At 37.7% G+C, this 23,854-nt stretch overlaps 1 protein-coding gene across 2 annotated transcripts in view; it reads left to right on the forward strand.

Moving 5' to 3' along the window:
- Positions 1-23,854, forward strand: part of LOC141782613 (glypican-6-like) — a 114,356-nt gene that overhangs the window by 47,876 nt on the left and 42,626 nt on the right. For both annotated transcript variants that reach the window (XM_074659176.1, XM_074659177.1), the window contains exons 3-4: positions 2,509-2,900; positions 10,542-10,707. In XM_074659176.1, the coding sequence (XP_074515277.1) occupies positions 2,509-2,900; positions 10,542-10,707 (558 nt within the window). The remainder of the gene's footprint in view (positions 1-2,508; positions 2,901-10,541; positions 10,708-23,854) is intronic.

Raw genomic sequence — 23,854 nt, forward strand, 5'->3', positions numbered from 1 at the left:
TCCATGACCATCTCCTCCGTCTTGTTGACATTGAGCTCTAGGTTGTTATCTGTACTCCATACTGACACAGTATTCCTGTAGGCCGACTCAGTCCTTGTCCTTGATGAGGCCGAGGACCGTGGTGCCATCAGCTTGAAGGATGTGTGGCAGGAGGTGCAGGAGGTTTAAAGAAGGACAGGATGAGTCTTTCAAAGCACTTAATGGCTACAGGTGTCAGAGCAATGGGTCTGTAGTCTTTCTGGCACATGGCATACATGGCATTCAGACTGATAATGGACTATACAGATGCTAATTCAAACCATGCTGATTGTGAATTATACAGTGAGAAACAAAGGTGGCAGTTACTGTAAAATGCAGAGAGAAATCACCTCTGGTAACGGTGTCCTTGGTAACAATAGTTGGCATGCTATTACAGGGACAATCCGAAGCAGCTCATTATATTTAATTATCTCCACCTTTTTAACCTTTTACTGCACACTGTTGCTGCTCTTTCCACTAGCCCATACCACAGTGAAATTAGAGACCTTTATATTAGCATTGAAACAAATGACTATGTGTAATGTGAAAAGGTTTTGCTCGCGTGATCAACCCGCAGAGAACTATCACCTCAACTTTTTTAGAGTCTGTCAGCTCATTGTTTTGGTTTTGCGGTCACCTTAGCTGTATATACTCTACTCTACTTACTATTTTACAAACTGTTTACTTATCTTTGTGTATATATTATATAATTAATTATATATTATAATTCATTTTAACACCACGCAATTTGCGATTTTTAGGTCGTAGTGGGCTCAGTTTTAAAGATACCGTGACGATACTTGTATCATATGGAACTAGAAAACCTATCCATCCGGGAATCCATTGGTACCAACCATGTCATACTAGCTCATCGCGAAGGAGGCTAAATAACGCTGCAAATTTACACTCAATTTTGGTGAGGAAAAACTGTCATGGTCATTTTCAAAGGGGTCCCTTGACCTCTGACCTCAGGATATGTGAATGAAAATGGGTTCTATGGGTACCCACGAGTCTCCCCTTTAAAGACAAGCCCACTTTATGATAATCACATGCAGTTTTGCAGTTTTTATATATATATATATTTAATGAGTACTTTTAAGGGTACCTGGGAGCCAAAATTTTCATTGCCAATGACTGCTTGCTGTAATTGTTGTGCATACGACGAATGAACAAACTTGAAATCAGTCTCTCTGCTCTCATCAACCCTATTCCGGATGCAGTAGGTAGCTGTTTTCAGTGACAAATCTCTGATAAACCCACTGTACTCTACCTGTCCAGCACCAAACAGCTGATAGACAAAGTTGGCGACTGGCTGGTAAACATAGCGTTTCCGTCAGGAGACCAAAACAGAACGGAAAGGAGAGTGAATATTTGACTCAAATTTGAGCCCAGAAACAGCTCCAAAGAAATGCTAATCCATCTGGTAGATGACGTTTAAATAGGCGACTGTTTGCTAACATGTAACAACTTTATGAGGTGATAATATGTCAATATTGTATTTACAGCTTTCCACCATCTAATAAGTGGCCAAAAAAAATCTATTAATTCAGTTTTAAAGCTTTGGATGGGACATATTGCCCTATTCAAGACAATAACTGAGGAATATAAAATACTTTCTGTAACCTCCACCACCCTTTACGGGACTCTGTCTAGTCTCGAAGCATTTCACTTCGCAGTTAAATGTGCAGAGTTTTGAAGCCTATTTAAATTTTAATCTTGGTCCTTGAAAGCGAGGACTATCATTATCGATAGCAGATGGTCAGGAATATTATAATCTCTTCCCAATTTGCGGTGAGTTATAGAGGTCATGAGGCAAACAACAAGTGGTGACTAAAAAGGAGAGTGCAGAACGGCTGGAAACCTTACAGACAAACTGTATTGTGGAATAATAATCATACTGAAAGATCATTTATGGCACTTCATCTGACAGCCTTATGCTTCCAGCATATGGAGCAGTACTCCAGTGTGAATCAGTGTATAGGAAATCTTTCAACAATATATGTCCTTTCTATCAAGGTACACAGATGTATTTTAGGTTTACAGGTGATATAGGGACAACAAATACTGACCTCATGCACTGCAAACACAGACCTTATTGCTTTCCAGAAATATATATGGGAAAAGCTCCCATTGCAATGTTAAAAGTAGTTTACTTGAGATAAAAATCAACAAAGCTGGGAAGTCTCTTCAAAATGAAATCAACATCAGAAGCCGTAATTGATTTGCTATTTTGGTATTCTCTGGTCGTCGGCGTATTTGGTGTCGGCATCGCAATCAAGAGTAGACTTCCTTTTTAAGCTGTGTTCTATCTTGCAATCAGACACAGTTAATGTAATTTTGCTGCATTTCTATTTTAATCATTATCCTCCCAGGTTCCCATCTTATCAAGCCATATCTATGTATGCCATGTACAGTATAATCTATAGCAACACAGTCACGCATGACAGAAAATCAGACATAATTAAAACACTTTTTCTTTTTCTTCTTCAGAATTCTTCCTGGAGCTGCTGGAGAACACGGAGAGGTCCCTGAATGAGATGTTCGTGAGGACTTACGGCAAGCCTTACATGCAGAACTCAGAGGTCTTTGAGAACCTGTTTGCAGAGCTGAAGCGCTATTACACAGGAGGAAATGTTAACCTGGAGGAAATGCTAAATGACTTTTGGTCGCGGCTGCTGGAGCGCATGTTCACACTGCTCAACTCCCAGTACGTCATCACTGAGGACTATCTGGAGTGTATCAGTAAGTACACCGACCAGCTCAAGCCCTTTGGAGACGTGCCCAGGAAGCTCAAGGCTCAGGTTACCCGGGCATTCATCGCCGCACGCACATTTGTCCAAGGGCTCTCTGTTGGCCGGGAGGTGGCCCAGAGAGTGTCTAAGGTAACACTGCTCACCACTTTAGTAAAAATTTAACTGGATTATAAAACACCCAATTAACTGCTTGCTTCTGTCATTTTCAAAAAAACACATTTCATTCAGCTGCACTGGCTGATTATGTTGGAAAATATTCAGCATTTGACCTCTAATTAAGACTGGCTGTGTATCCAGCTTTTCACAAGGTCTTGTTTTGGCGTTTCTGCAGTAAGCACACATTTCCCTCTTGGTTTTCCACCACGAACAAGTTCCTCCCAGAGTGCATGTCTTCAGGAAGGTTGGGGCTCGAGGCGCCTTGTTCAGGTGCTGTCTAGAAAACAGTGTTGAAGGGTATGTGGATTGCTCGGGAGAAATGCCCCAGACAATGAAAAAAGCAGAGAAAAGAAATGTTGTGCCATCACTGTTTATTGCTCTATTTCCTAATATTTGTTCACCCAGTATACAGAAGCCATTAATCATACTGTAGCTTTAGTATTCTGTTTGATTCGATGCAATCTTAATGCAGCTTCTGCAGTATATCTTACTGCTCTGGGAGTGTGTGTAGTTTTGATCATGTGCAAAGTAAGATTAAAGGAAAAAGCAAAAGGCTAAGGCTTGGATTTAGTCGTGCTCAACAACAACAGTGTTGTTTCTGCATGCCTTTTTATGGGCTGGGAAAAGTCCTGATAAGCTGCAAATCCCCAACCACCCTGGTTTCTTTTCACTATAATGATATCAGTAAGATTGTATTATCAACACTATTATGAATATTAATAGACCAGCTGTACAGTATATAAACAGAAGGCAATGAATCTAGTAACCCACAATCATCAGAGACAGAGACACTAAGGAGAAGACGCTACTGTTCGAAATCCAAAATTAGTTTTCTTGTACCCCCACCGTGATGCACTCATTGAACTTTCAACATGCTCCCTTCACTGTGTGTATCAGTTCCCCTCTCACCACCAGTAGTAGTGGTGGTGAGGCTCATTTAGAAGCAGCCACAGAGGATGTGTTGTTAGTATGCGTTTACCGAGTTACACCCTGCGTGTCTCACAAGCCGGTATGTCCCAGCCTCACCTCTTGACATTTCAGTGGGACCTGAGATCCAGGTCATGTGTCTGGGACCGCAGCCCTTTGATCCCGAGGGTATAAACTCATCATGAGGGATTGGGTGTGAGCATAATGGAATAAGACACCCTGCTAGAGGTGTCTGTTGCACAGCGCCTCTAAGATGTGACATCCATGCTTATTGCTGCCGGGATATATATTGAATTAAAGTAGATGATGTAGTGCTTTATTGCTTTTCACAGCTTAAGAGACAAAACACGAAACCCGGCGGAGCTTTGAGGAAGCAGAAACTCGTGTTTGGAGTCTGCATCTCACAAACAAAGCTCATACTTATCCCAGATCATTACCCGAACAGTACATCTGCTGCTGTTTATCTGAAGTGATTAAAATCTTATAGTCATCCGTCTGGTTATTGATATTTAGAACATTTTCACTAACAACTTTGTTACCTGAATGCTCACTGTAGTCAGATGGCAATGAATTTGACAGAAGCAAATGAGTGAACAATGTGGCAATGTTGTGCTGTCTTTTCATTAAAGCCACAGTCACTGTTAACTGGGTAAAATGAAAATGTTATGACATTTCACAGTATGTTAAATTCCCAAGTGAACCATTGTCACAGGAGGAATCCTTAAGTCTATCAGTCATATAATTGCATTTCTATTTGCATACAATACAAATACAAATAATTGGTTGATTTGTAAATTAACTAATGTTTTAATTAACTACTATTTGTATAACTCATAATGTGAGGGAAGTTGACACACTACACTATATTTGTGCAAAGCTATTAGAGTGTGGAGGATTTTTTATTATTATTATTGATAAAATATCATTAATATTATCTTACATTTTAAAATACCACTATCACTAATTAATGTGATGATTCCTAATGAAGGAAAATTATTTTTTTTAAAGTTACAATCTGTCAATCTATTAAAATAGTTAACCACGATTTATTGCATGATTGTCCATGATTAATCGCAAATTAATAGCAAATTAATCGCATTTGTATCTGTTCAAAATGCACCTTAAAAGGAGAATTGTCTAGTATTTAATATTCTTATCAAAATGGGAGTGGGCAAATATGCTTGCTTTATGCAAATGTATGTATATATTTATTATTGGAAGTCAATTAACAACCCAAAACAATGACAAATATTGTCCAGAAACCCTCACAGGTACTGCATTTAGCATAAAAAAATAAGCTCAAATCACAACATGTCAAACTCAAGCCCAACAGGCAACAACAGCTGTCAGTGTGTCAGTGAGCTGTCTGGCCCCAGACTGCATGTGATTATCATAAAGTGGGCATGTTTGTAAAGGGGAGACTCGTGGGTACCCATAGAACCCATTTTCATTCAGATATGGGAAGGGACCCCTTTGAAAATGGCCATGCCAGTTTTTCCTCGCCAAAATGTTGCGCAAGTTTGGAGCGTTATTTAAACTCCTTCGCAACGAGCTAGTGTGACATTGTTGGTACCGATGGATTCTTTAGGTTTTCTAGATCTTCATTCTAGCCCGCTACAACTTCCGGAAGATCGATTTGCGTTAATACGTTAAAGAAATTAGTGCCGTGAAAACAAATTTGCGTTAACACTTTACTATCATGTTAACTTTGACAGCCCTAATATATCTCATATTTTAAAATACCACTATATCACTAATTAATGTGATGATTCATAATGAAGGAAAATTATTTTTGTTGAAGTTACAAAGTTTGAAATTATAGACAGGGGCTTAAGAATATATTGATACATTTGAGTATCGATTCTCAAAAACACTATTGATTTTGAATTAATAGTTTTCAGTGAGGAACTATTTTTTCTAAAACATTATTATTTCTCCTCATGACCTCTAAATCTGCTGAGAACAGATCCCTGTCTATTTTGTACGGCTGCACTACACCTGTGTCAGGTGCGATAGACGTTGGCAGCAGCATTGTTAGAATGTTCAGTGTCAAGTTAGTATGTGACAAGTCACACCAGTTGTCGGCGAGGTGACGTGTGAGGCTTGTCTGTTAGTCAGGACGGGTGTGTGTCAGCCTTCCTCGGAGCCTGACTCCGTGGAGCGACAAAAATACCTCCAGTCTTCTCTTTATGATACTTATAGTAGCACTGGGCTGAGAAAGAGCTAGAGGTCCCGGCACATCAAACATTAACACATATCACCGAGATCAGGCCATTTCTCTAATTTGCTGAACTGGAGAAGGTCATCCGTGTTTTTATCTCCTCCAGGCCTGACTACTGTAACTCACTTTATTCTCGTCTTACCAGGTGAAATATCCACCGGCTACAGCTAAGAAGAAATGTTGCTGCCAGACTTTTTTTTCCGTCACATTCCAGGAGAATTGACCATAATCTTTGCTACACCGCACTTAACTGTCTGTTTTAGAATCGATTTTTAAGATTTTATTGCTTGTTTTTAAAAGGTTTGCTTGGTCAGGCTCCTGCTCTGTGATCAGCTAATTCTGATCGCTGCTTGAGATCTTTTGGCGGGGCTTTTTTTAACCTTTTATTGGTCCAACATCTCCCGTTCGTTACAAAAGGTGGCTGGGCCTTTGTTGTCTGGGCCTCTCAGTTTTCTTTTGAATCATAAAAATCTTTTATTTTTTGGATAATTGGAATTTTAATTGTCATCCAATTCTTATTTTATTTGCCTTTTATCAATCTGTTGCTGTATTATACCTGTTTTACTGCAAATGACTGAGAAGTGCTTTATAGGTAAAGAAGTTATTCCAGTCAGATACCACTGAGAGTGAAACTTTCAGTTAAATTTTCTACTCACTTTACATAGCCAATTTCCTTTAACTTTTCATAGTTTAGGCTTTAACAAATTACTTTACAACAATATTACTATTTACTAGTGCTGTAAGTCGATTAAAATATTTAATCACAATTAATCGCATGATTGTCCATAGTTAATCACGATTAATTGCAAATGAATTGCATTTTCTATCTGTTCAACATGTGTATAAAGGGAGATTTGTCAAGTATTTAATACTCTTATCAACATGGGAGTTGGCAAATATGCTTTTATGCAAATATATGTATATATGTATTATTGGAAATCAATTAACAACACAAAACAATGACAAATATTGTCCAGAAACCCTCACAGGTACTGCATTTAGCATTACAAATATGCTCAAATCATAACATGGCAAACTCTAGTCCAACAGGCAACAACAGCTGTCAGTGTGTCAGTGTGCTGACTTGACTATGACTTGCCAAAAACTGCATGTGATTATCATAAAGTGGGCATGTCTGTAAAGGGGAGACTCGTGGGTACCCATAGAACCCATTTCCATTCACTTATCTGGATGTCAGAGGTCAAGACCAGTTTTTACTCGCCAAAATGTAGTGAAGTTTAGAGCATTATTTAGCTTCCTTGCCAACGAGACATTATGTCATGGTTGGTAGAAGCTCGGATTAAAACACACAGAGGGAGAGCGACTTCATTTTCTGCTCAGGTAGACATTACTCCTCTATATCTTTAAATAGCAATTAGTTGTTTGCTGCTATATTAATGCTCTGGATATCGTACAGAGCACCTTTAATAACATTTTCTACATGCTCTGAGAGCAAACCATTGGCTGATTCTATAGTTGCCTAGCAACAACAACACAACAATCCTGTAGGTCGTCTGCTTTAAAGGTATTAACAGGAACGTCAGCCTTTCAAGGTCTTTCATGACATTCATTTAGCAGAAGCTTTTGTCCAAAGTAACTTACAATGAGTGCATTTATCGTCCGTAGAACAAGAGCTAGATGTCTTCAAAAGTTGTTAGTGCATAAAAAAACTACAGTAAGAGCGTCTTTCAGCGCTGCAGTATACGTAGCCTACTTAGTTACTTTTTTTTTTTTTTTTTTTAAAGAAAATAAGACATTAGTAAGTGCTTGCATGGCATGTCTGGGTGTAGCCTGAAAAAAGTGGGTTCTCAGCCCTAAAAGATGTTTAACAAGATGCTTGTTGGTGCTTCATGTAACACAGAAAAAAGTCCATTAGCTGCGACCCAGAGGCTGTCATTTCAAACATCTTGACAGGGCTCCAAAGAGCAAGCATTTGAGTGTTAAGGATAAGAATGTTGAGTGCAGCACGCTTTTAAGAAATCATTTAATAAAATCAGCTGCACTAGGTCACGCAGTCAAGTTTGTATTTGCTATCTGAAATGTCACCATACTAGCTCACACGTCGTGGCAAAACAGACAGATCGCTGATAAGATGTTGCACTTGGTTCGCACTCAGTCTATACATGTGGCCTGAATGTAATAGAGCAGAGAACAGCTGGTTCAGCCAACGGTTAGCTGTTCCCTGTAGTTTGTTCTGTGGGTATTCACTCGCTGTCACAATATGTCCTGAATGAGACAGATGAAAGCATTTCTTTATAGTTTGTCCAATCCCCGCTGTTCACCAAAGTCACACCAGTCAAGTCAATTTCATTTACAATAAATAAGCGAATTTGTGATTTTGTACAACATGCAACACTCTCTATCCTCAGACACTCATCCGTTGAAGCATTTGGCTTTTTTCAAGAAAAGAGCCTGTATGAGCCAGATGTTTGGTTGAATCAGCACCATTCGGTCTGCAAATTCTTCTTTTTGTCTTCTCCCTAAAAAGACAAAGGTGTATCTAGATCTGAACCTCTTTCTCATGGTTATTGATCCGTCTGGAATGATAATCTGTCTTGGAAAACATTTGAAAAGCGTGTTATATGATATGGGATGGCTTGCTTTCATTTTAACATAGAAACATTTTATGAAACAAACACTCAATTAGAGCCACAACTGATTGTTAAACTGACTCGTGTTTTCTGTTTTCCACCCACTTCAATGCATTATTAATGTATTTGTGGCTAGGGATGCACCGGTCTGACTTTTTCAGTCTCGATAGCGATACCCAATCTGATACCAGTGTTTAATTAATAAACTATATGCCTCGCTGTGTGGAAGTGACTGGGATCATTCTGTTATGTGTAAGGAAACACCAGGCTTGACTTAAACTTTGCTTTCCTAAATTTGTAAAACAAAATATAACAAATAAATACATAGATATAAATTAACTGAATTGTTATTTAATGTTAAAATAATAAGTCGTATACCAGCTACTTGGTAAAAAAAAGTGTAAATATTTTTTAATGCAACAACAAATTGGTCAAAACTTAAACAGGAATTCAAATTCCAGTATATAAAGTATATAGTATTTAAACATAGAATTGAATTGAATTGAACAGATCCGCCCATTGTCATCAATACCCGATCCAATATCGGTGCATTCCTATTTGTGGCTAATTAATTAATTAAAAATGCACCCACTAAAATACACACACCTATACAAGGAGGTCGTTAACACAGCATAAGTAAGACATCTGAGTTAGTATTGATCTTATGTCCTGAAATATAGGGATGCACTGATACCGGATCGGATATCGGGCCGATACTGACTCAAGTAGCTGGATCGGGTATTGATGTCAATGAGGCGGATCTATTCAATTCAATTCTATGTTTAAATACTATAAACATTATATACTGGAATTTGAATTCCTGTTTTAGTTTTGACCAATTTGTTGCTTCATTAAAAAGGTTTACATTTGAATTATAGTTCCTGTTAATTTTAAAGATTTCTTTTACCAAGTCACTGGTGTATGACTTATTATTTTAATAATAAATCATTTAAATAATAAAAACACAAATGCAGGATCAATTTAAGAAAGAGTTTTGAGATCTCATCAAATTGAAACCAAAAGCTAGTATGAAGAGGAATTGAACAGAGCTGCCTTGTACAGCCTACTCCATTACCTATCCACTTCATTATCTGTACATTAATCCAATTTCTACAAAACAATGATATGTTTCAATGTGTTTTTTAGGCTGTTTAAAGCCTTTTGCTTTATGTAGGCTGTCTGTCTTGCAAGCCAAACGATTAGCTAAAGTGAGGACGAAGTGCTCAACATAATTTAATGTCATTGCTGTTGGGTGATTATCTATGAAAACACACTTAAGAAATATTGTGTCAGTGACATTTATGCTTATCTTGTCTATAGCATTAGTTGGGGCCTTGTATTCCCTGCTGTGTGTGATGACATCATGTCCTTTTAGTACGTGAAGATGAGAAAGATGAATAACTGAAATACAGAATGCTTGACAGCTAACTCTGGGTGATGATTAGGCAAATAAAGATGGCTCTTTATTTAATACTTGACATTTAAATGCAGGTTAAATTGTCTGTCAGTGATCTCCCGCTGTGATTGACAGTGCTCACAAACGTTCAAAAGTCTTTGGTCAGCAGTACATCCCTCTTGTGGCTTGCACTCTAATATGAATCTTTGCAACTTTTTTTTTTCAAAATAACAAAGTGACAATAATTTTCTAATAAATGGTATTAGAGATTTATTTTTTTTTTTCTGGACGGCTCACTCTGAAATTGCGAATAATCCTCAATTGTGGTGCGTTCAGTAACATTAATTAAAAAGAAAATGACAAATATTTAAATCTTCCTGGAATTAACGCAGTTATTAAATGAGTAAATGTGACTCTTATTGATCCCGATTGAGCTGTCCAGGTGCTAATCACTGCTGTCACACTCTGTGTTCTTGCAGGTAAGCAGCACTCCAGCATGTATTCGAGCACTGACCAAGATGCTGTACTGCCCCTATTGTCAGGGCATGCCATCCGTTAAACCCTGTAAGAACTACTGCCTGAATGTGGTGAAGGGCTGCCTGGCCAATCAAGCTGATCTGGATCCAGAGTGGAATCTGTACATTGGTAAGTCTTTTCAAGTATCACTCCAGATGTTTTTCACCTGGGTGCTGCTGTTCTGTTATTTCCCATCATTCCCATTTATCCTTGGGTGTATGGCTCTACAATATGGTTAAAAGGGTCTAATGAATGGGGTGGATATGGGGGGAAAAGCACATCATATTCTCGCAATAATGAGACATTTTAAGGTTCAATCTTGATTGGGAAAGCTGCAGACTTGAGTGTTGATTGGGTGAGATCGGCAACAGCTGCAAGCAACCCTTTTACACTACATGGAGTAACTGCACTCAGTTTAATATATCAAAATATCTGTTAATGTGGCTTTACACATTTTGTTTATGCTCATGAAAGAGACCACCTTACTGTTTAAACATAAGTGATATGGCACTTTGAGGCTGTTTTATAATCGCAAAGAAAGGCTGTTATTATTCGAATCGTATAAGAAACTGAAAACCTAATAGTGCAACGGAACCACCACTGAATACCTGTTGGAATTTAAATACCACTGAATTTAAAGCATATCTAAATTTATGTGGTTTGAGTTTCCCTATATGAAATTTTCAGCAGGTTAAATTTCATAATTAGGTATAGAGTTGCTTCTAGGATTCAAATTATACCAGCCTTTTTTTTTTTGCTTCCATCATGTTTGGTGTTTTTTATGCCTTCGCGTGGCGACAGCCGTGGCCAGAGGCATTGTGTTTTCAGGTTGTTTATTCGTATGTTCATCCATCCGGTCCATTCTTGCAAATATGATATCTCAGAAACACCTGGAGGGAATTTCTTCAAATTTGGCACAAACGTCCACTTCGACTCAGGGATGAACTGATTAGAGTTTAGTGGTCAAAGGTCACTGTTGCCATAATTCAAGAAGTCATATTAAGGCTGTCAATCTATTCAAATATTTAATTGCGGTTAATCGCATGATTGTCAATAGTTAATCGTTGTGTATCTGTTGAAAATGTACCTTGAATGGAGATTTTTCAAGTATTTAATACTCTTATCAACATGGGAGTGGGCAAATACGCTTGCAAATGTATGTATATATTTATTACTGGAAATCAAGTAACAACACAAAACAATGACAAATATTGTCCAGAAACCCTCACAGGTACTGCATTTAGCATAAAAAAATACGCTCAAATCATAACAAACTCAAGCCCAACAGGCAACAACAGCTGTCAGTGTATCAGTGTGCTGACTTGACTATGACTTGCCCCAAACTGCATGTGATTATCATAAAGTGGGCATGTCTGTAAAGGGGATATTCGTGAGTGCCCATAGAACCCATTTTCATTCACTTATCTTTAGGTCAGAGCTCAAGGGACCCCTTTGAAAATGGCCATGACAGTTTTTTCTCGCCAAAATTTAGTGTAAGTTTGTAGCGTTATTTAGCCTCCTCAGTTCATATGTTCATACGGTGCCAGTATCTTCACTCTAGATTTAAAACTGAGCCAACTACAACCTAAAAATCGCAAGTTGCGTTATTAGTGGCGTTAAAACGAATTTGCGTTAACGTGTCATTATCGCATTAACTTTGAAAGCCCTAATTCATATGCTAATTATGACAATGACAGTTGTGGATGATGACATTTTGGACAGACATGGATATAAACTGCAACTTGACTGGTTGGTAGAGGCGGTAATCCTCGTTTTTTGGGGGGGGCCAAAGCAAGCTGTATGTAACTATAGTAAAGCATTTTACAGTGGTTTTGTTCAAAATGAACTGATATTAAATGTAAAAATATGGCTCAGGTCAAACTGTTTACCCTTAAGTCTGCAGGATTACAGAAATAGGTGTGTTATGTGGTTGAGTTTGAGTTTCTATTTTAAGAGAGGTTACAGCTGGTGCTGTGTTGTTATCATGTTTTGACAACATCAGTTCCATTGACACACATTGGGCCCTCGGAAAAGAGGCTGCTTTATTTGTCATTCTTCTATCAACGTTTTCTTGCATGAAAAGATTTTATTCATGGGATTCTGCTCTCGTGCTGGGCTAAATGAGGACTTGTAATAGGGCAGAAGTGCTCAGCGGGGGGTGTCAAGTTTTGTGAGGAGAAGTTCAATGGAAACTTGTTCAGCTCAGAGACAAAAAGTACAAACATGGATGTAATATTTATATATTTCTTTAATATTTCATAGAATGCTTAACACAGATGACTCCTGCTGTCATTTAGATAGACTCTTCCTGTAGGATTGAACTAAAGTGGTGACAGTGAAAACGTGACTGGGCTGCTGTGAGAAACAGGAGCTCTGGTTGTTCCTTGTCAGCCTGTGGCAAATAAAACATTGAAATCATTGCCATCAGTGTTTATAAAGAAAATACGACATAGCAGATTTTAACAAAATAATTTATTTTTTGGCAGACTCGAAGACACAACGAAATGAAAAATACAAGTTTTGATCCTGTGTCCATGCATTCATTATTTTGTTACCTCTTGTTATAAGCCAAATATGTGACCAAAAAGCTATTTTTGCATTCATATTTCAATATTCCTCTCTTTTCTCTTCTAAAACGTCATCCTGCATACCGGATGTACGCAAATGTATCCAGTCCAACATGATAATGGGACAACCAGCTAAGCCTCCCATCATATAAAACCAAGTGTGGAACTTGATATTGCAGAGCGGTATCATGGGTCAGAGGTGTGTGTTGTGGCAGAAACTTTTGTGTTATATTTCCAGAAGATCATGATTGAGATCTAATTTATGAATTTCCTCTCATCCTCCACCTTATGATCTTACATCACCGATTGAGGATTCTCCCAAAACTAATGCTTGCAAGTCATGCTCACTTTTGAGCGATCAAATCCCTGAACGACTTGATCAAATCCCTGAAAGACTTGATCAAATCCCTGAACGATTTGATCAAATCCCTGAACGACTTGATCAAATCCCTGAACGATTTGATCAAATCCCTGAACGACTTGATCAAATCCCTGAACGATTTGATCAAATCTCTCTCAAATTTATTCCCCAGCCCACATACTCTCTTTTGCTCGGAAATATGTCACAAAACAGATGCTAAAGAAAATAAGCAGTGTTACATTTTGTTATCATTTCTGACTCCTCACTGCTTCAGTTTGCCGCTGTCTGGCGCTGAAATGCTGCAGGGAGGGGGGCTGCTCTGATGGCCTCACACCTGTCACGGCACAGGACGTGTTTCTTGGAGACATTGTGCTTTTTTAACATTTCAATTCGGAACGTCGATGCTCTCTGACAGCAAAAGCACTGTTACCAGCCACGTTGGCCGAACTCTTTGCAATGAATACAATGCACAATGTTGGTCGTTTTACCATAACTGAACCATAGAAATTTGACAAACCATTCCTTTGGCGTTTTTGTATGTGGTAGGCTCTGGATCTGGCTCTGGCTCTGGCTTGGAGTCAGATGAGGCCATCTCTGCCGAAGATGTTAGGTCAGGATTAGGCATCTTATCGGGTACAGGGGAGACAGGTGGTGGAGCCAAACAATCAATCATTCTCTTCATTTTGAATTACCGGTATGTTTTAAGGTTGTGATGTCGCTCGAGGAGGAGTATAGGGTGCGGTTTCACACATACATACAACATGCCTTTTTTTCCCCCATCCGCATTCAGCAAAGAAGAGTATCAGGGTCAGAGCCAATCAGAGGCAGAGTAGGGCGCGGCTCTCTGCAGAATGCGGGTGGGAAAAAAGAATAACGCTACACACATAGCTACACACATACACACACAGAGACAGACCTACTAAACGTCAGACGCACCGGTGCGATCACTGAAACTGTTTAGTCACACTTAATAAAAAAAGTTATACTATAGTATGTCAAAAAAAAAAGAAAAGTCATAGGTATAGTATGTTGAAAAAAAAAAAGTCATAGTATGTTGAAAACAAATCATATTATAGTATGTCACATCATCATATGTAGAAAAAGTAAAAAAAAATCATAGTATCATATGTCGAAAAAGACAGATTTTTGGTTGCATGTGCAACCAAAATGGCCGCACTCTGGAGGCCTGTTATCCGCCTATCAAATGTGTGTTAGCAAACAAGCGAATACTTACACATCCAGTAGAATCAGAGCATCTGACAAATGTATACCTCCAGTATTCTCTCTCCTTTTAGCTCGTTTAGTTTTTTTTTTTGGCTTGCTTGATGTTCAGTCCTCCTCACCAGTCCCTCGTTGTCTTTGGCACTCGGCCATTTTACGCTGGGCGTGTAGTGTACAACCAGCTTGTGCAAGCTTGTGACCTTGGAGCGGTTGCACAAAGTTTTGTGCCAGTCTTTGTGGGAGCCACTGGGACTATACGGACCAGCGATCCAAGACAACGAGCAGCTCAAAGAGGGTGAAAGCTGCAAAGAGCTTCAGGGTGGAGGGTTGATTCTCAGTTGGATCAGCAGCACTACCAACATTTTCACATAACAAAGTCATTTGATTCATCAAACTATCTCTTAAACCGAGCGTAGTTATAAAGTTTTTGGCATCATTGGGCAAAAATTCCATAATAATCTTAAGCTCCAATTCTACCCGTTGCAACTTTATATTTTTGATGTTGACTTTAAGGACGGAGGTGAGGAATGAGTTTCATTTAGCAATGACCACAATAGAGATGTCTGAAAAAGTGCATAATGGAAAATAAAAGTAAATCATTTATTTTCTCAGGAGATAACAATGTCTTTATTTAATATCTGTCAAAGCATATGCCTTCTTATTTAAGTCTTCCTTTTGTTAGTAATTAATGAACTTTGCTTCTTTTGCAAAGCACTCGAAAACAACCATTTTAAGAGATTACTGCAATGATCTAATACAATTTGTGCTTTACCTCTATCTGTGGTGTCTGACAGTTTGTTTTCTGTACCCTTACGTTGCATGGCAGGCAGGAAAGAAAGCAATATATGTGGGTGTTTGCTTTGGATGCATGCAGTCACTAATATCGATGTGGAAGCAGATCTGTTTAAATGATCCATGGTGGCCTGAATGTCTGTATGTGTTAAACAAGCACAAGGTAGAGCAGCTCAGACCTCAGAGTTTTCTTTTGGGGTAGTGCGGTATAGTCGGTAGATCGATTGGACATCTTGTACTATTTGAAACATGCAGTGATAGTTTGTTGAATAAAAATCGCAAAGAGGCTAATAGTAATTTATGTGCTAAAGTTTTCTAAAGATAGATATTCTTGAAGTTTAAACCAAGTCGACAAATGCTTAGGTTGAACAGCTTAACGCAGGTTTAATTTTATAGCCAAATCCATATATCTTACAATGCAGTAAGTTTGATATATAATGAGGATGTATTCTGCAAATATTAAGAGCTATTTGGACAATCAAGCTTCACGGACTCCAGCAGCTTGTGAACTACTGATATATTTCACTGCATATCCAGGTGAGCATTATGAAAATGAACCACGAACATAATTACAGATTTTATATGCTCACTCCAGCTTCTTGCCAAACAACACATAATGATTTAATTCTAATAATTTGGCATCATATATTTTTTTCCCACTTTGTTTATTAGTTTTCACAGCTTACAAAAAGAATATTTTGTATACAAAAGAACAGGAAAACATTTTTAATCTTTTTTTTGTTAAGGAAACAAACAGACAAACAAAATCAAGTATCGTAAGATAATCCCCATATTAAAATAATAATAGTAATACTAATAATAAAACCAAATAATAATTAATAAACAGACAAAAAAAAAAAAAAAACAACAATAGACAAGGTATGTGTTTGTATGTGTGCGTGGCAGTTTGGAGTAAATTTGTTTAAAGCAAATGATGAAAACAAACTAAACTACAATCTCACAGCTGCTCAAGCAAGTATGTAATGAAAGGTTGCCATATGCTGCTAAAATTAGCCTGAGGTCCTCGTAGAGCAAATCTTATCTTTTCTAGTTTCAAAACTGCAGTGTATAGCATCATATGTTTTTGAAAACACATACATCACATAGTTAATGAAGCTAACATGAAGATTATACTCGACATATTTTCAAGGACTGACTGTATTTATTAGCTTTCCTTGGGCTTGTAGAAAGCAGCGTATAGAGAGAGACCCAATGCGCATATCCATGACTAATTCAGTCAATTCATGGATGTTATTTCATGAAATTCTTATTCATGGTTGTTATTGACATTGTAACATGTTTAATTAAATATTGTAATATAGTTTTCTCTGTTGTTCAAGTCATTAAAAGAACCACAGGGTGCCATATTTGATCCATCCTGACACAGAGGGGCATGTTGGAAATGTATGTTGGGTTGACCTACATCATTAAACATTTGATTTGTCTGTTCAAAAGAATTCAGTCAGACGATGATAAAACTGCATACAAGAGTGGCTAAATACACGAGTTGGCCCACTGCCTTACGGCCTCTCATGAAAGCAATGAGATATCTGCATCTAACACGAGAAATCTCGATATGTATTCAGTTTGTTTGTTCACACAGATCTAACATTATTATTTAATCTATTTGTTTGATGTTAGTGCTTATTTTATTCGTCAATACATAATACACTACATACTTAATGATATATAATACAATTTTTATGTAGGATCATTGCTTCTATTTAATTGAGTGAAATTGTCTTATTAGCTTGATACTTTCTTTAATTTGTATTTAGCTCACACTGTATTTCAGCAGTACGTTATAGATCGATTTCAGGCTTCTGATGTGTTATGACAACAGCAGCACATGATCTTTCATAATTGAATTCATGACTGTGGCAGTGATTGAACCAAAGTCAAATCATCGCATCATAAACATGCGAGAAATCCATTATGTAATCACCATACTTTTAAATGATATTTAGTGCACACTAATTGTTATAATTAAAAAGATGTTTGCAGTACTAGCAGACCCAGCGGCAGACATAAATCCATTGAATGTTAACTGGTAGAGTGGTAGAAGGAAGATGATGGTGTGTCTGCTATGCAAACCTGTGACCATTCATTGATACAGTCATGTATTTCACAGGCTGTACCATTATCGGGTTATTGCGATACAAATGCAGTTAACATTATGCTAATGTCATATCATATTGCCTAATTGCAACAAAAGGTTATGGTTAAGGTTAAGAGCTAAAGAAATGATAAAAAGTTAATCAGTAGCCATTTTTATAATGAATTAACTGTCACTATCAATTTAATTTATACAAATATGTCAACCGTTCTGTGGTTTCAGCTTCTTCAAAGTGAGGATTTGCTGCTTTTCTCAGATTTGGTATCTGGTAAACTAAATATGTTTTTGTTTTTGTTCTGTTGGTCAGACAAAACAAGATATTTGAAGACATCACTTTGGACTTTGGGATATTGTGTGCATTTTTCACTATTTTCTGGCATTTAATTGACCAGAGGATTCATTGATCAGTCGAGAAAATAATACGCAGATCAGTCGATAATGAAAAGAATCATTAATTGCCGTAAGTGTGTATTTTAATAATTAAAAACGATCCAATATTGAATAAATCTGTAATGTAAAACTGTCCCACAAGAATCCACTGCAGATCTGCTGTTACTGTTGTTTCTGTTGCTGTTAAAGCCCAGTAATGTAGAAAAGTGGTTGCTAAGAAAGCAATCAACAAACTGGGTAAACAGAGCACCATCAGAAGCTGCATTAATATCCATTAATGACAGTTTCAACAGGCCAAACAGCATATTCACCAGGGCTGGGATGATACACCTATCTCCCGATTTTTGAGAACTTTTTTTAACGCTAAATCATGGGAAAAAGTTGAATCATACACTTCTAGGGAATTTTACTTTGGAAAATATCTAAATGAATACAGTAAAAATGTATGTAGTCAGAGATGTCCTGAAGTCAAATATATCAGTCATTGTCAGGCATTATTTATTAATACATTTTCCTCACAAATTAGTTCTTTTCTTTTTAATTTATAGGGGACATGTAATGTTTTATACTTCTGGTGAGTATAATCCATCAATCTTATTTCCATATGTATGTTGTGTATACAGTTCCCTTTGTTAGCATCTTATTTTGAAAACCGGACGTAGTCACACGTGTATACTTACGTTAACTACGCCAAGTCCGTTGCTAGCTCTTACCGTTCTCTTTATACATCCATGATCAGCACCATCGGGGCTGTTTCAATGCATTTAACATAAATGTCAGTATATGGGTGCTCCACAGTTGTAGAATCAGCCGATTTGACCATAGAGATTCGAGTGACGGCTGGCTTGACTGCACGTTACCGCAATATGTTAAAGTTTCCTGTCATTGACAGAGTTAGGATACAGCTTTAGCCATGATGTCTAGCTCTGCTTTTCTTGTCAAGTGTCCATACTTTACTGTATGTGTAGTGTTTACCACTTTGGATTTAACATGTGAGAGTGCAGGTTGTATCCACGCAGACCCTCGCCGTTTTCTGCTTTCTCATTTCGGCTCACTGCGGCCGGTTGCGTTTTGTTTTGGTGATGGATACGGAACGGATATAACGTCACGTTACTCTGACTACGACAATTAAAGCAGTAACTTCTGTATGATGAAGCAAATATATCGATTCTGGCATTAAAAAAAATCCATTTCAAAATCGTAAAATAAAATTGCGATACATAGGTGAATCGATTTTTTTTCCCACCCCTAATATTCACCTTACCTGTCAGTCTGTTTTTATATTTGTCTGTATTTACTGTACTGTACTGTAATGTTAATGTAATTCATCTATTTAAAAACTATCCTCTTCAGTGTCATGACACTCTCTACGTCTCTACTACTGTTATATATTACAATATACAGTATATTATTAAGTGTCAGTTAAATAGATTGCTGCATGCTCACTCAGACCAGGCATGTGTCTTTCAATCTAACTAAAACGTTCTGCATGTACTCCACTAACAAGGAATGCAATTCAGACACAGCTCAACTTGAATTTAACACTTTTACATTCCTGCCATTAATCGTGGAGCGGCGTTCACTCTGTCTTCATCAGGACTCTTGTCGATTGGATTATTGTTCCTCAGTGTAGATTAAATGCCAGTTCCATATCTTTTGGCTCTGACATTTCATGCTCGTTATAGGATGAAAGATTTTCAATCAGCTTAAGGCCTAACCACAAAAAAGGTATTGACTTGGCTCTGGGTGTAAAATTGTCAGGAGAGCTCTGTCATGTTCAGCATAATGTAATGTGTAATGCCATATAGATGATGCTGATATGACTCGTACTGTACATCGTCCTCTTACATAACAGTAAGTGATTCTTACTCCAACATGACAGTCATCTCGCCGTTATTTACAGTGCGGTCAACTAAAAATGGGTTGTATCAGCTCACTGATAAAGAATAAGAAGCTTCAGCTCCAGGGCTCAGAGAGAAATTGTGAGAAACACCTGAGAGTCCTGACACAGAGCCGGTACAGACTCGCAGCTAAGATATTCATCTTGATTCATCCTGTGGTTGGTCTGAATTGAAGCTGCTCCACTGACCAGAGAAGACAAGATATTGGGGAGGCGAAAACTAATCCAACCAAAAGAGTGAGAAATCCTTTAAACCTAGAGGCTGTGCCCATGATAGCAACGATTTTTCCCTACAACACCTTCCCCCTGAACGACTCCACTCGCAGGAAATAACACCTTCTGATTGAATAAATTTCAACTTGGGACAGGACTTGAACCAAAAAAGTGTGAATTTCACATCAACCGAGGCCTCACCTTCATTTATTCGTAATGTAAGTGTGTGGCACCGAAGAGGCGAGCTGAAACAGATGTGTGTTTGAAGAGCAGCTGCACTGCTATATATTCCTCCGACTTGTGAAATGTTTCAGAATGTCTCTGAATATATTTGCCAATTTTCTACTTCTGCACTTTCACAGTGAAAGAAAAATAATAGGTTCAAGCTTCTCATTTTGGGATGTTTTGATTTGATGTTCCACTTTCTTTGGAATTAATGATTTGTTGTTAAGGCCAGTGTACAATAAATGATGGAATAATTGGCATCCTAAATCACATCATTATAACAAGGCTTATGACAGCTTAAAAAAAAGTGCAGTTTTTTTTTTTTAAAGCAGCTTTGATCAATATTTTTATAATAACAATATATCAAATGACGATGGGACAATGCACGGCTGGATGATATGGCCGAGATCATTTCATATCTCAATAACAATGTATATCACAACAAGGGAGGCACCGATGCAACTTTTTCAGTCCCGATACCGAGACCTGGGCTTCGGGTATCGGCTGATACCGAATACCGATCTGATACCAGTGTTTAATTAATAAACTGTATGCCTCCCTGTTTGGAAGTGATTGGATCGGGCTTGACTTAAACATTGCTTTCCTAACTTTGTAAAACAAAATTGAACAAATAAATACATAGATACAATTTTACTGAATTGTATTAAAATAAAAAAAATTGTATACCTGCAACTTGGTAAAAAATCTTCAAAATTAACAGGAATTACAATTCAATTGTAAACCTTTTTGTTGCAGCAACAAATTGGTCACAATCTAAAAATTCCAGTGTAAAATGTATATTATTGAATTGACTAGATCGGCCCCATTGCGGTGACAATATCCGATCCAGCTATTAGAGTCAGTATCCATGACTGACTGCCCTGTCAGCCAGTAAGACATGAGTATTTCCATGTATTTTCCTGTAAACCCTCTCTCTCTCTCTCTCTCTCTCTCGTATTGCCTCGTTCCGTTCACTGAAGATACAAAATTACAACACTCTCATCTTCTTAGTGACAATTAACCGCTCAAAGTGGAGAATTGTTCAGGGCTAAAGAAAAAAAATCTTCCGAATGCCGAGGCTAGGTGACGAGGCTCTGAGCAAGAGATTAATTAGACAAGCAAATAAGATATGACCACGAAATTAAGTTTAAAACACAAGCTGATTGCAGGCTCCAAAAGGCCAATGTCAATTTTATAGACGCTTGTCTTACATTGTCATTTTAGATTAATTTTGAAAGGTGCTGTTCCTGGAACTAATATAGCTTTAGTTCCAGAGGGTCATGTCATTAATATTGATATAAAACACTCTTCCTCAGTAGTGTTACTAAATAGCCTATTCATTCACGCAGCAGCTAAAATGATACCTATAGATTAAGAAAACATCAAGCTAAACAGAGCTAGAATGTCAGTCTGTAATGTGCATTTCTTCCTTAATGTTACACTGAATAAATCAAATCTGAATAAATCATACAGTAGATTAAATGGGCTCTGCTGAGTAGCCAGTCTATAATCCATGTGTTCCCACTGGAGGACAAATCTTTGCTGACCTCTCCCCGTTCTGCTCCTAAAGACAAGACTTGCTCAGAGCATTAATTATAGAAGCAGATGCTAATTACTGTATGTTTTTAAAGCATTATATTGTGTGTATTCTAAAATGCAAATAGCAGAATTCGATTTAGAAATTGTAATAAATATGACTTTGCTTATCATTATAAATATGCATTTATAAAAAGCAGTACATGTAGCAATTTGATGAAAGTAAGAGTGGGATTAGATTTTAATTACATGAATTAACTGAAGCATGGAGTGTCTGATGAACAGCTGTCAGTCTGTTCAACGCACCTGAGAACTCTCCACCGAACATAATCAGGACCCACACGCCAAGTCCTCTGGGATATATAGAGCATTACGCTTTCTGCATAAATCACTGGATGTCTGTTTTTAAGACAATCACTTTGACAGTGTTTACTTGTCTTAGTGTTGTTTAAAAACTCTTACGGTTGGGTATTTTTTTTTGTTCTGGAGGAGGCTGTTTTTAACCATTTTGATGTTATTTATCAGCCTGTCTGCACGAATGTCTTCTTCCTCTCGGGTCGTTTGAATACCAATGACATGCTGTGTTGATGAATATTGTCCACTGCAGTTTACACCCCTCGTGTCATTATTTTTTTTTGTGTTGACAGGTTGACACCTGTGATGGAACTTTTCCTCTCGCACCTTCACTATATTCACAGAGTGAGACACGCGATCGGTTTAAAATATATTCTTAAGTGAACTGGTTGACTCTGCCGCAGCTTTATTTTCAATCTTGTAGCATTGGTGTTTACAGGCTGTTACCGTTCTCTCCGGAGAGACATGTCACCACATTGGAAGTGATCTGCATCGATTCTATCTGCTCATTTCTTTTTAATTAGGTGATTTGTTTCACTTGGTAACTGGAGCCAGCCGCAACCTCGCTGTTTATGAAAATTCAAGGCAGCAACATATCCTCTCCTTTGTGAAAAAAAAAAATCCTCATGAATAAAATATTGAGTGGAAAAACCTTCCCTAACGCAATGAGTGGACAGCCTATGGCTGAAAGTCAGACCACACAAATAGACGAAAATATTTTTTTGCTCACAATGATGTCGAAGGGTTTTGAATTTTGTGGTTTTTCAAACAGTGAATATAACTCACACCTTTACACTTCACCATAATTAAGGCAAGCTCATACTCCTTCCACTCCTACACAGTGGCACGGGCAAAACATGCGTTGGCAGCCAATCTGAAAAGGTCAACACACATCACCCAACCTGGCTTAGTGACCCTCCTCCATAACAGGGTTGAATGTGGCTCAGACAATTCTCAGCTTAAGGGAAGAGGCGTTTCTATTTAGCAAACACATTTAATTCAGTGTTATTAATGTTCAAAATAGATTTAACCAGCTCTCTAACTGATCTGCCAAAGGGAGAGAGAGAGAGAGAGAGATGGAGAGCACATGAGTGGGTGAATGAGAGAGCAAGTGCATTGAAAGAGCTAAAACTTATCTCTATTTGGTAATGCAATGTAATTGCAAATATGGAACTACAGTTGCAGGCTTGAGTCTCTGTGAACGGTGATAGCAGCTGATTAACCTGTGACTTGTCTCCTATTAAATAATCAGTGATGGAGGAAATATTAAGAACTTTTATGTAGGGATGCACCGATACCGGATCGGATATCGGGCCGATACTGACTCAAATAGCTTGATTGGGTATCGGTGACAATGGGGCTGATCTATTCACTTCAATTCTATGTTTATATACTATAAACATTATATACTGGAATTTGAATTCCTTTTTTAAGTTTTGACCAATTTGTTGCTGCCTTAAAAGGTTTTGTACATGAACTGTTACTGTTAATTTTAAAGATTTTTTTAACTAAGTTGCCGGTTTACGATTTATTATTTTAATAATAAATAACAATTCAGTAAATGTATATTTATGTATTTATTTGTTACATTTTGTCTTGCA

Source organism: Sebastes fasciatus, chromosome 14 (assembly GCF_043250625.1).
Source record: "Sebastes fasciatus isolate fSebFas1 chromosome 14, fSebFas1.pri, whole genome shotgun sequence".
In the NCBI taxonomy this organism is placed as follows: domain Eukaryota; kingdom Metazoa; phylum Chordata; class Actinopteri; order Perciformes; family Sebastidae; genus Sebastes; species Sebastes fasciatus.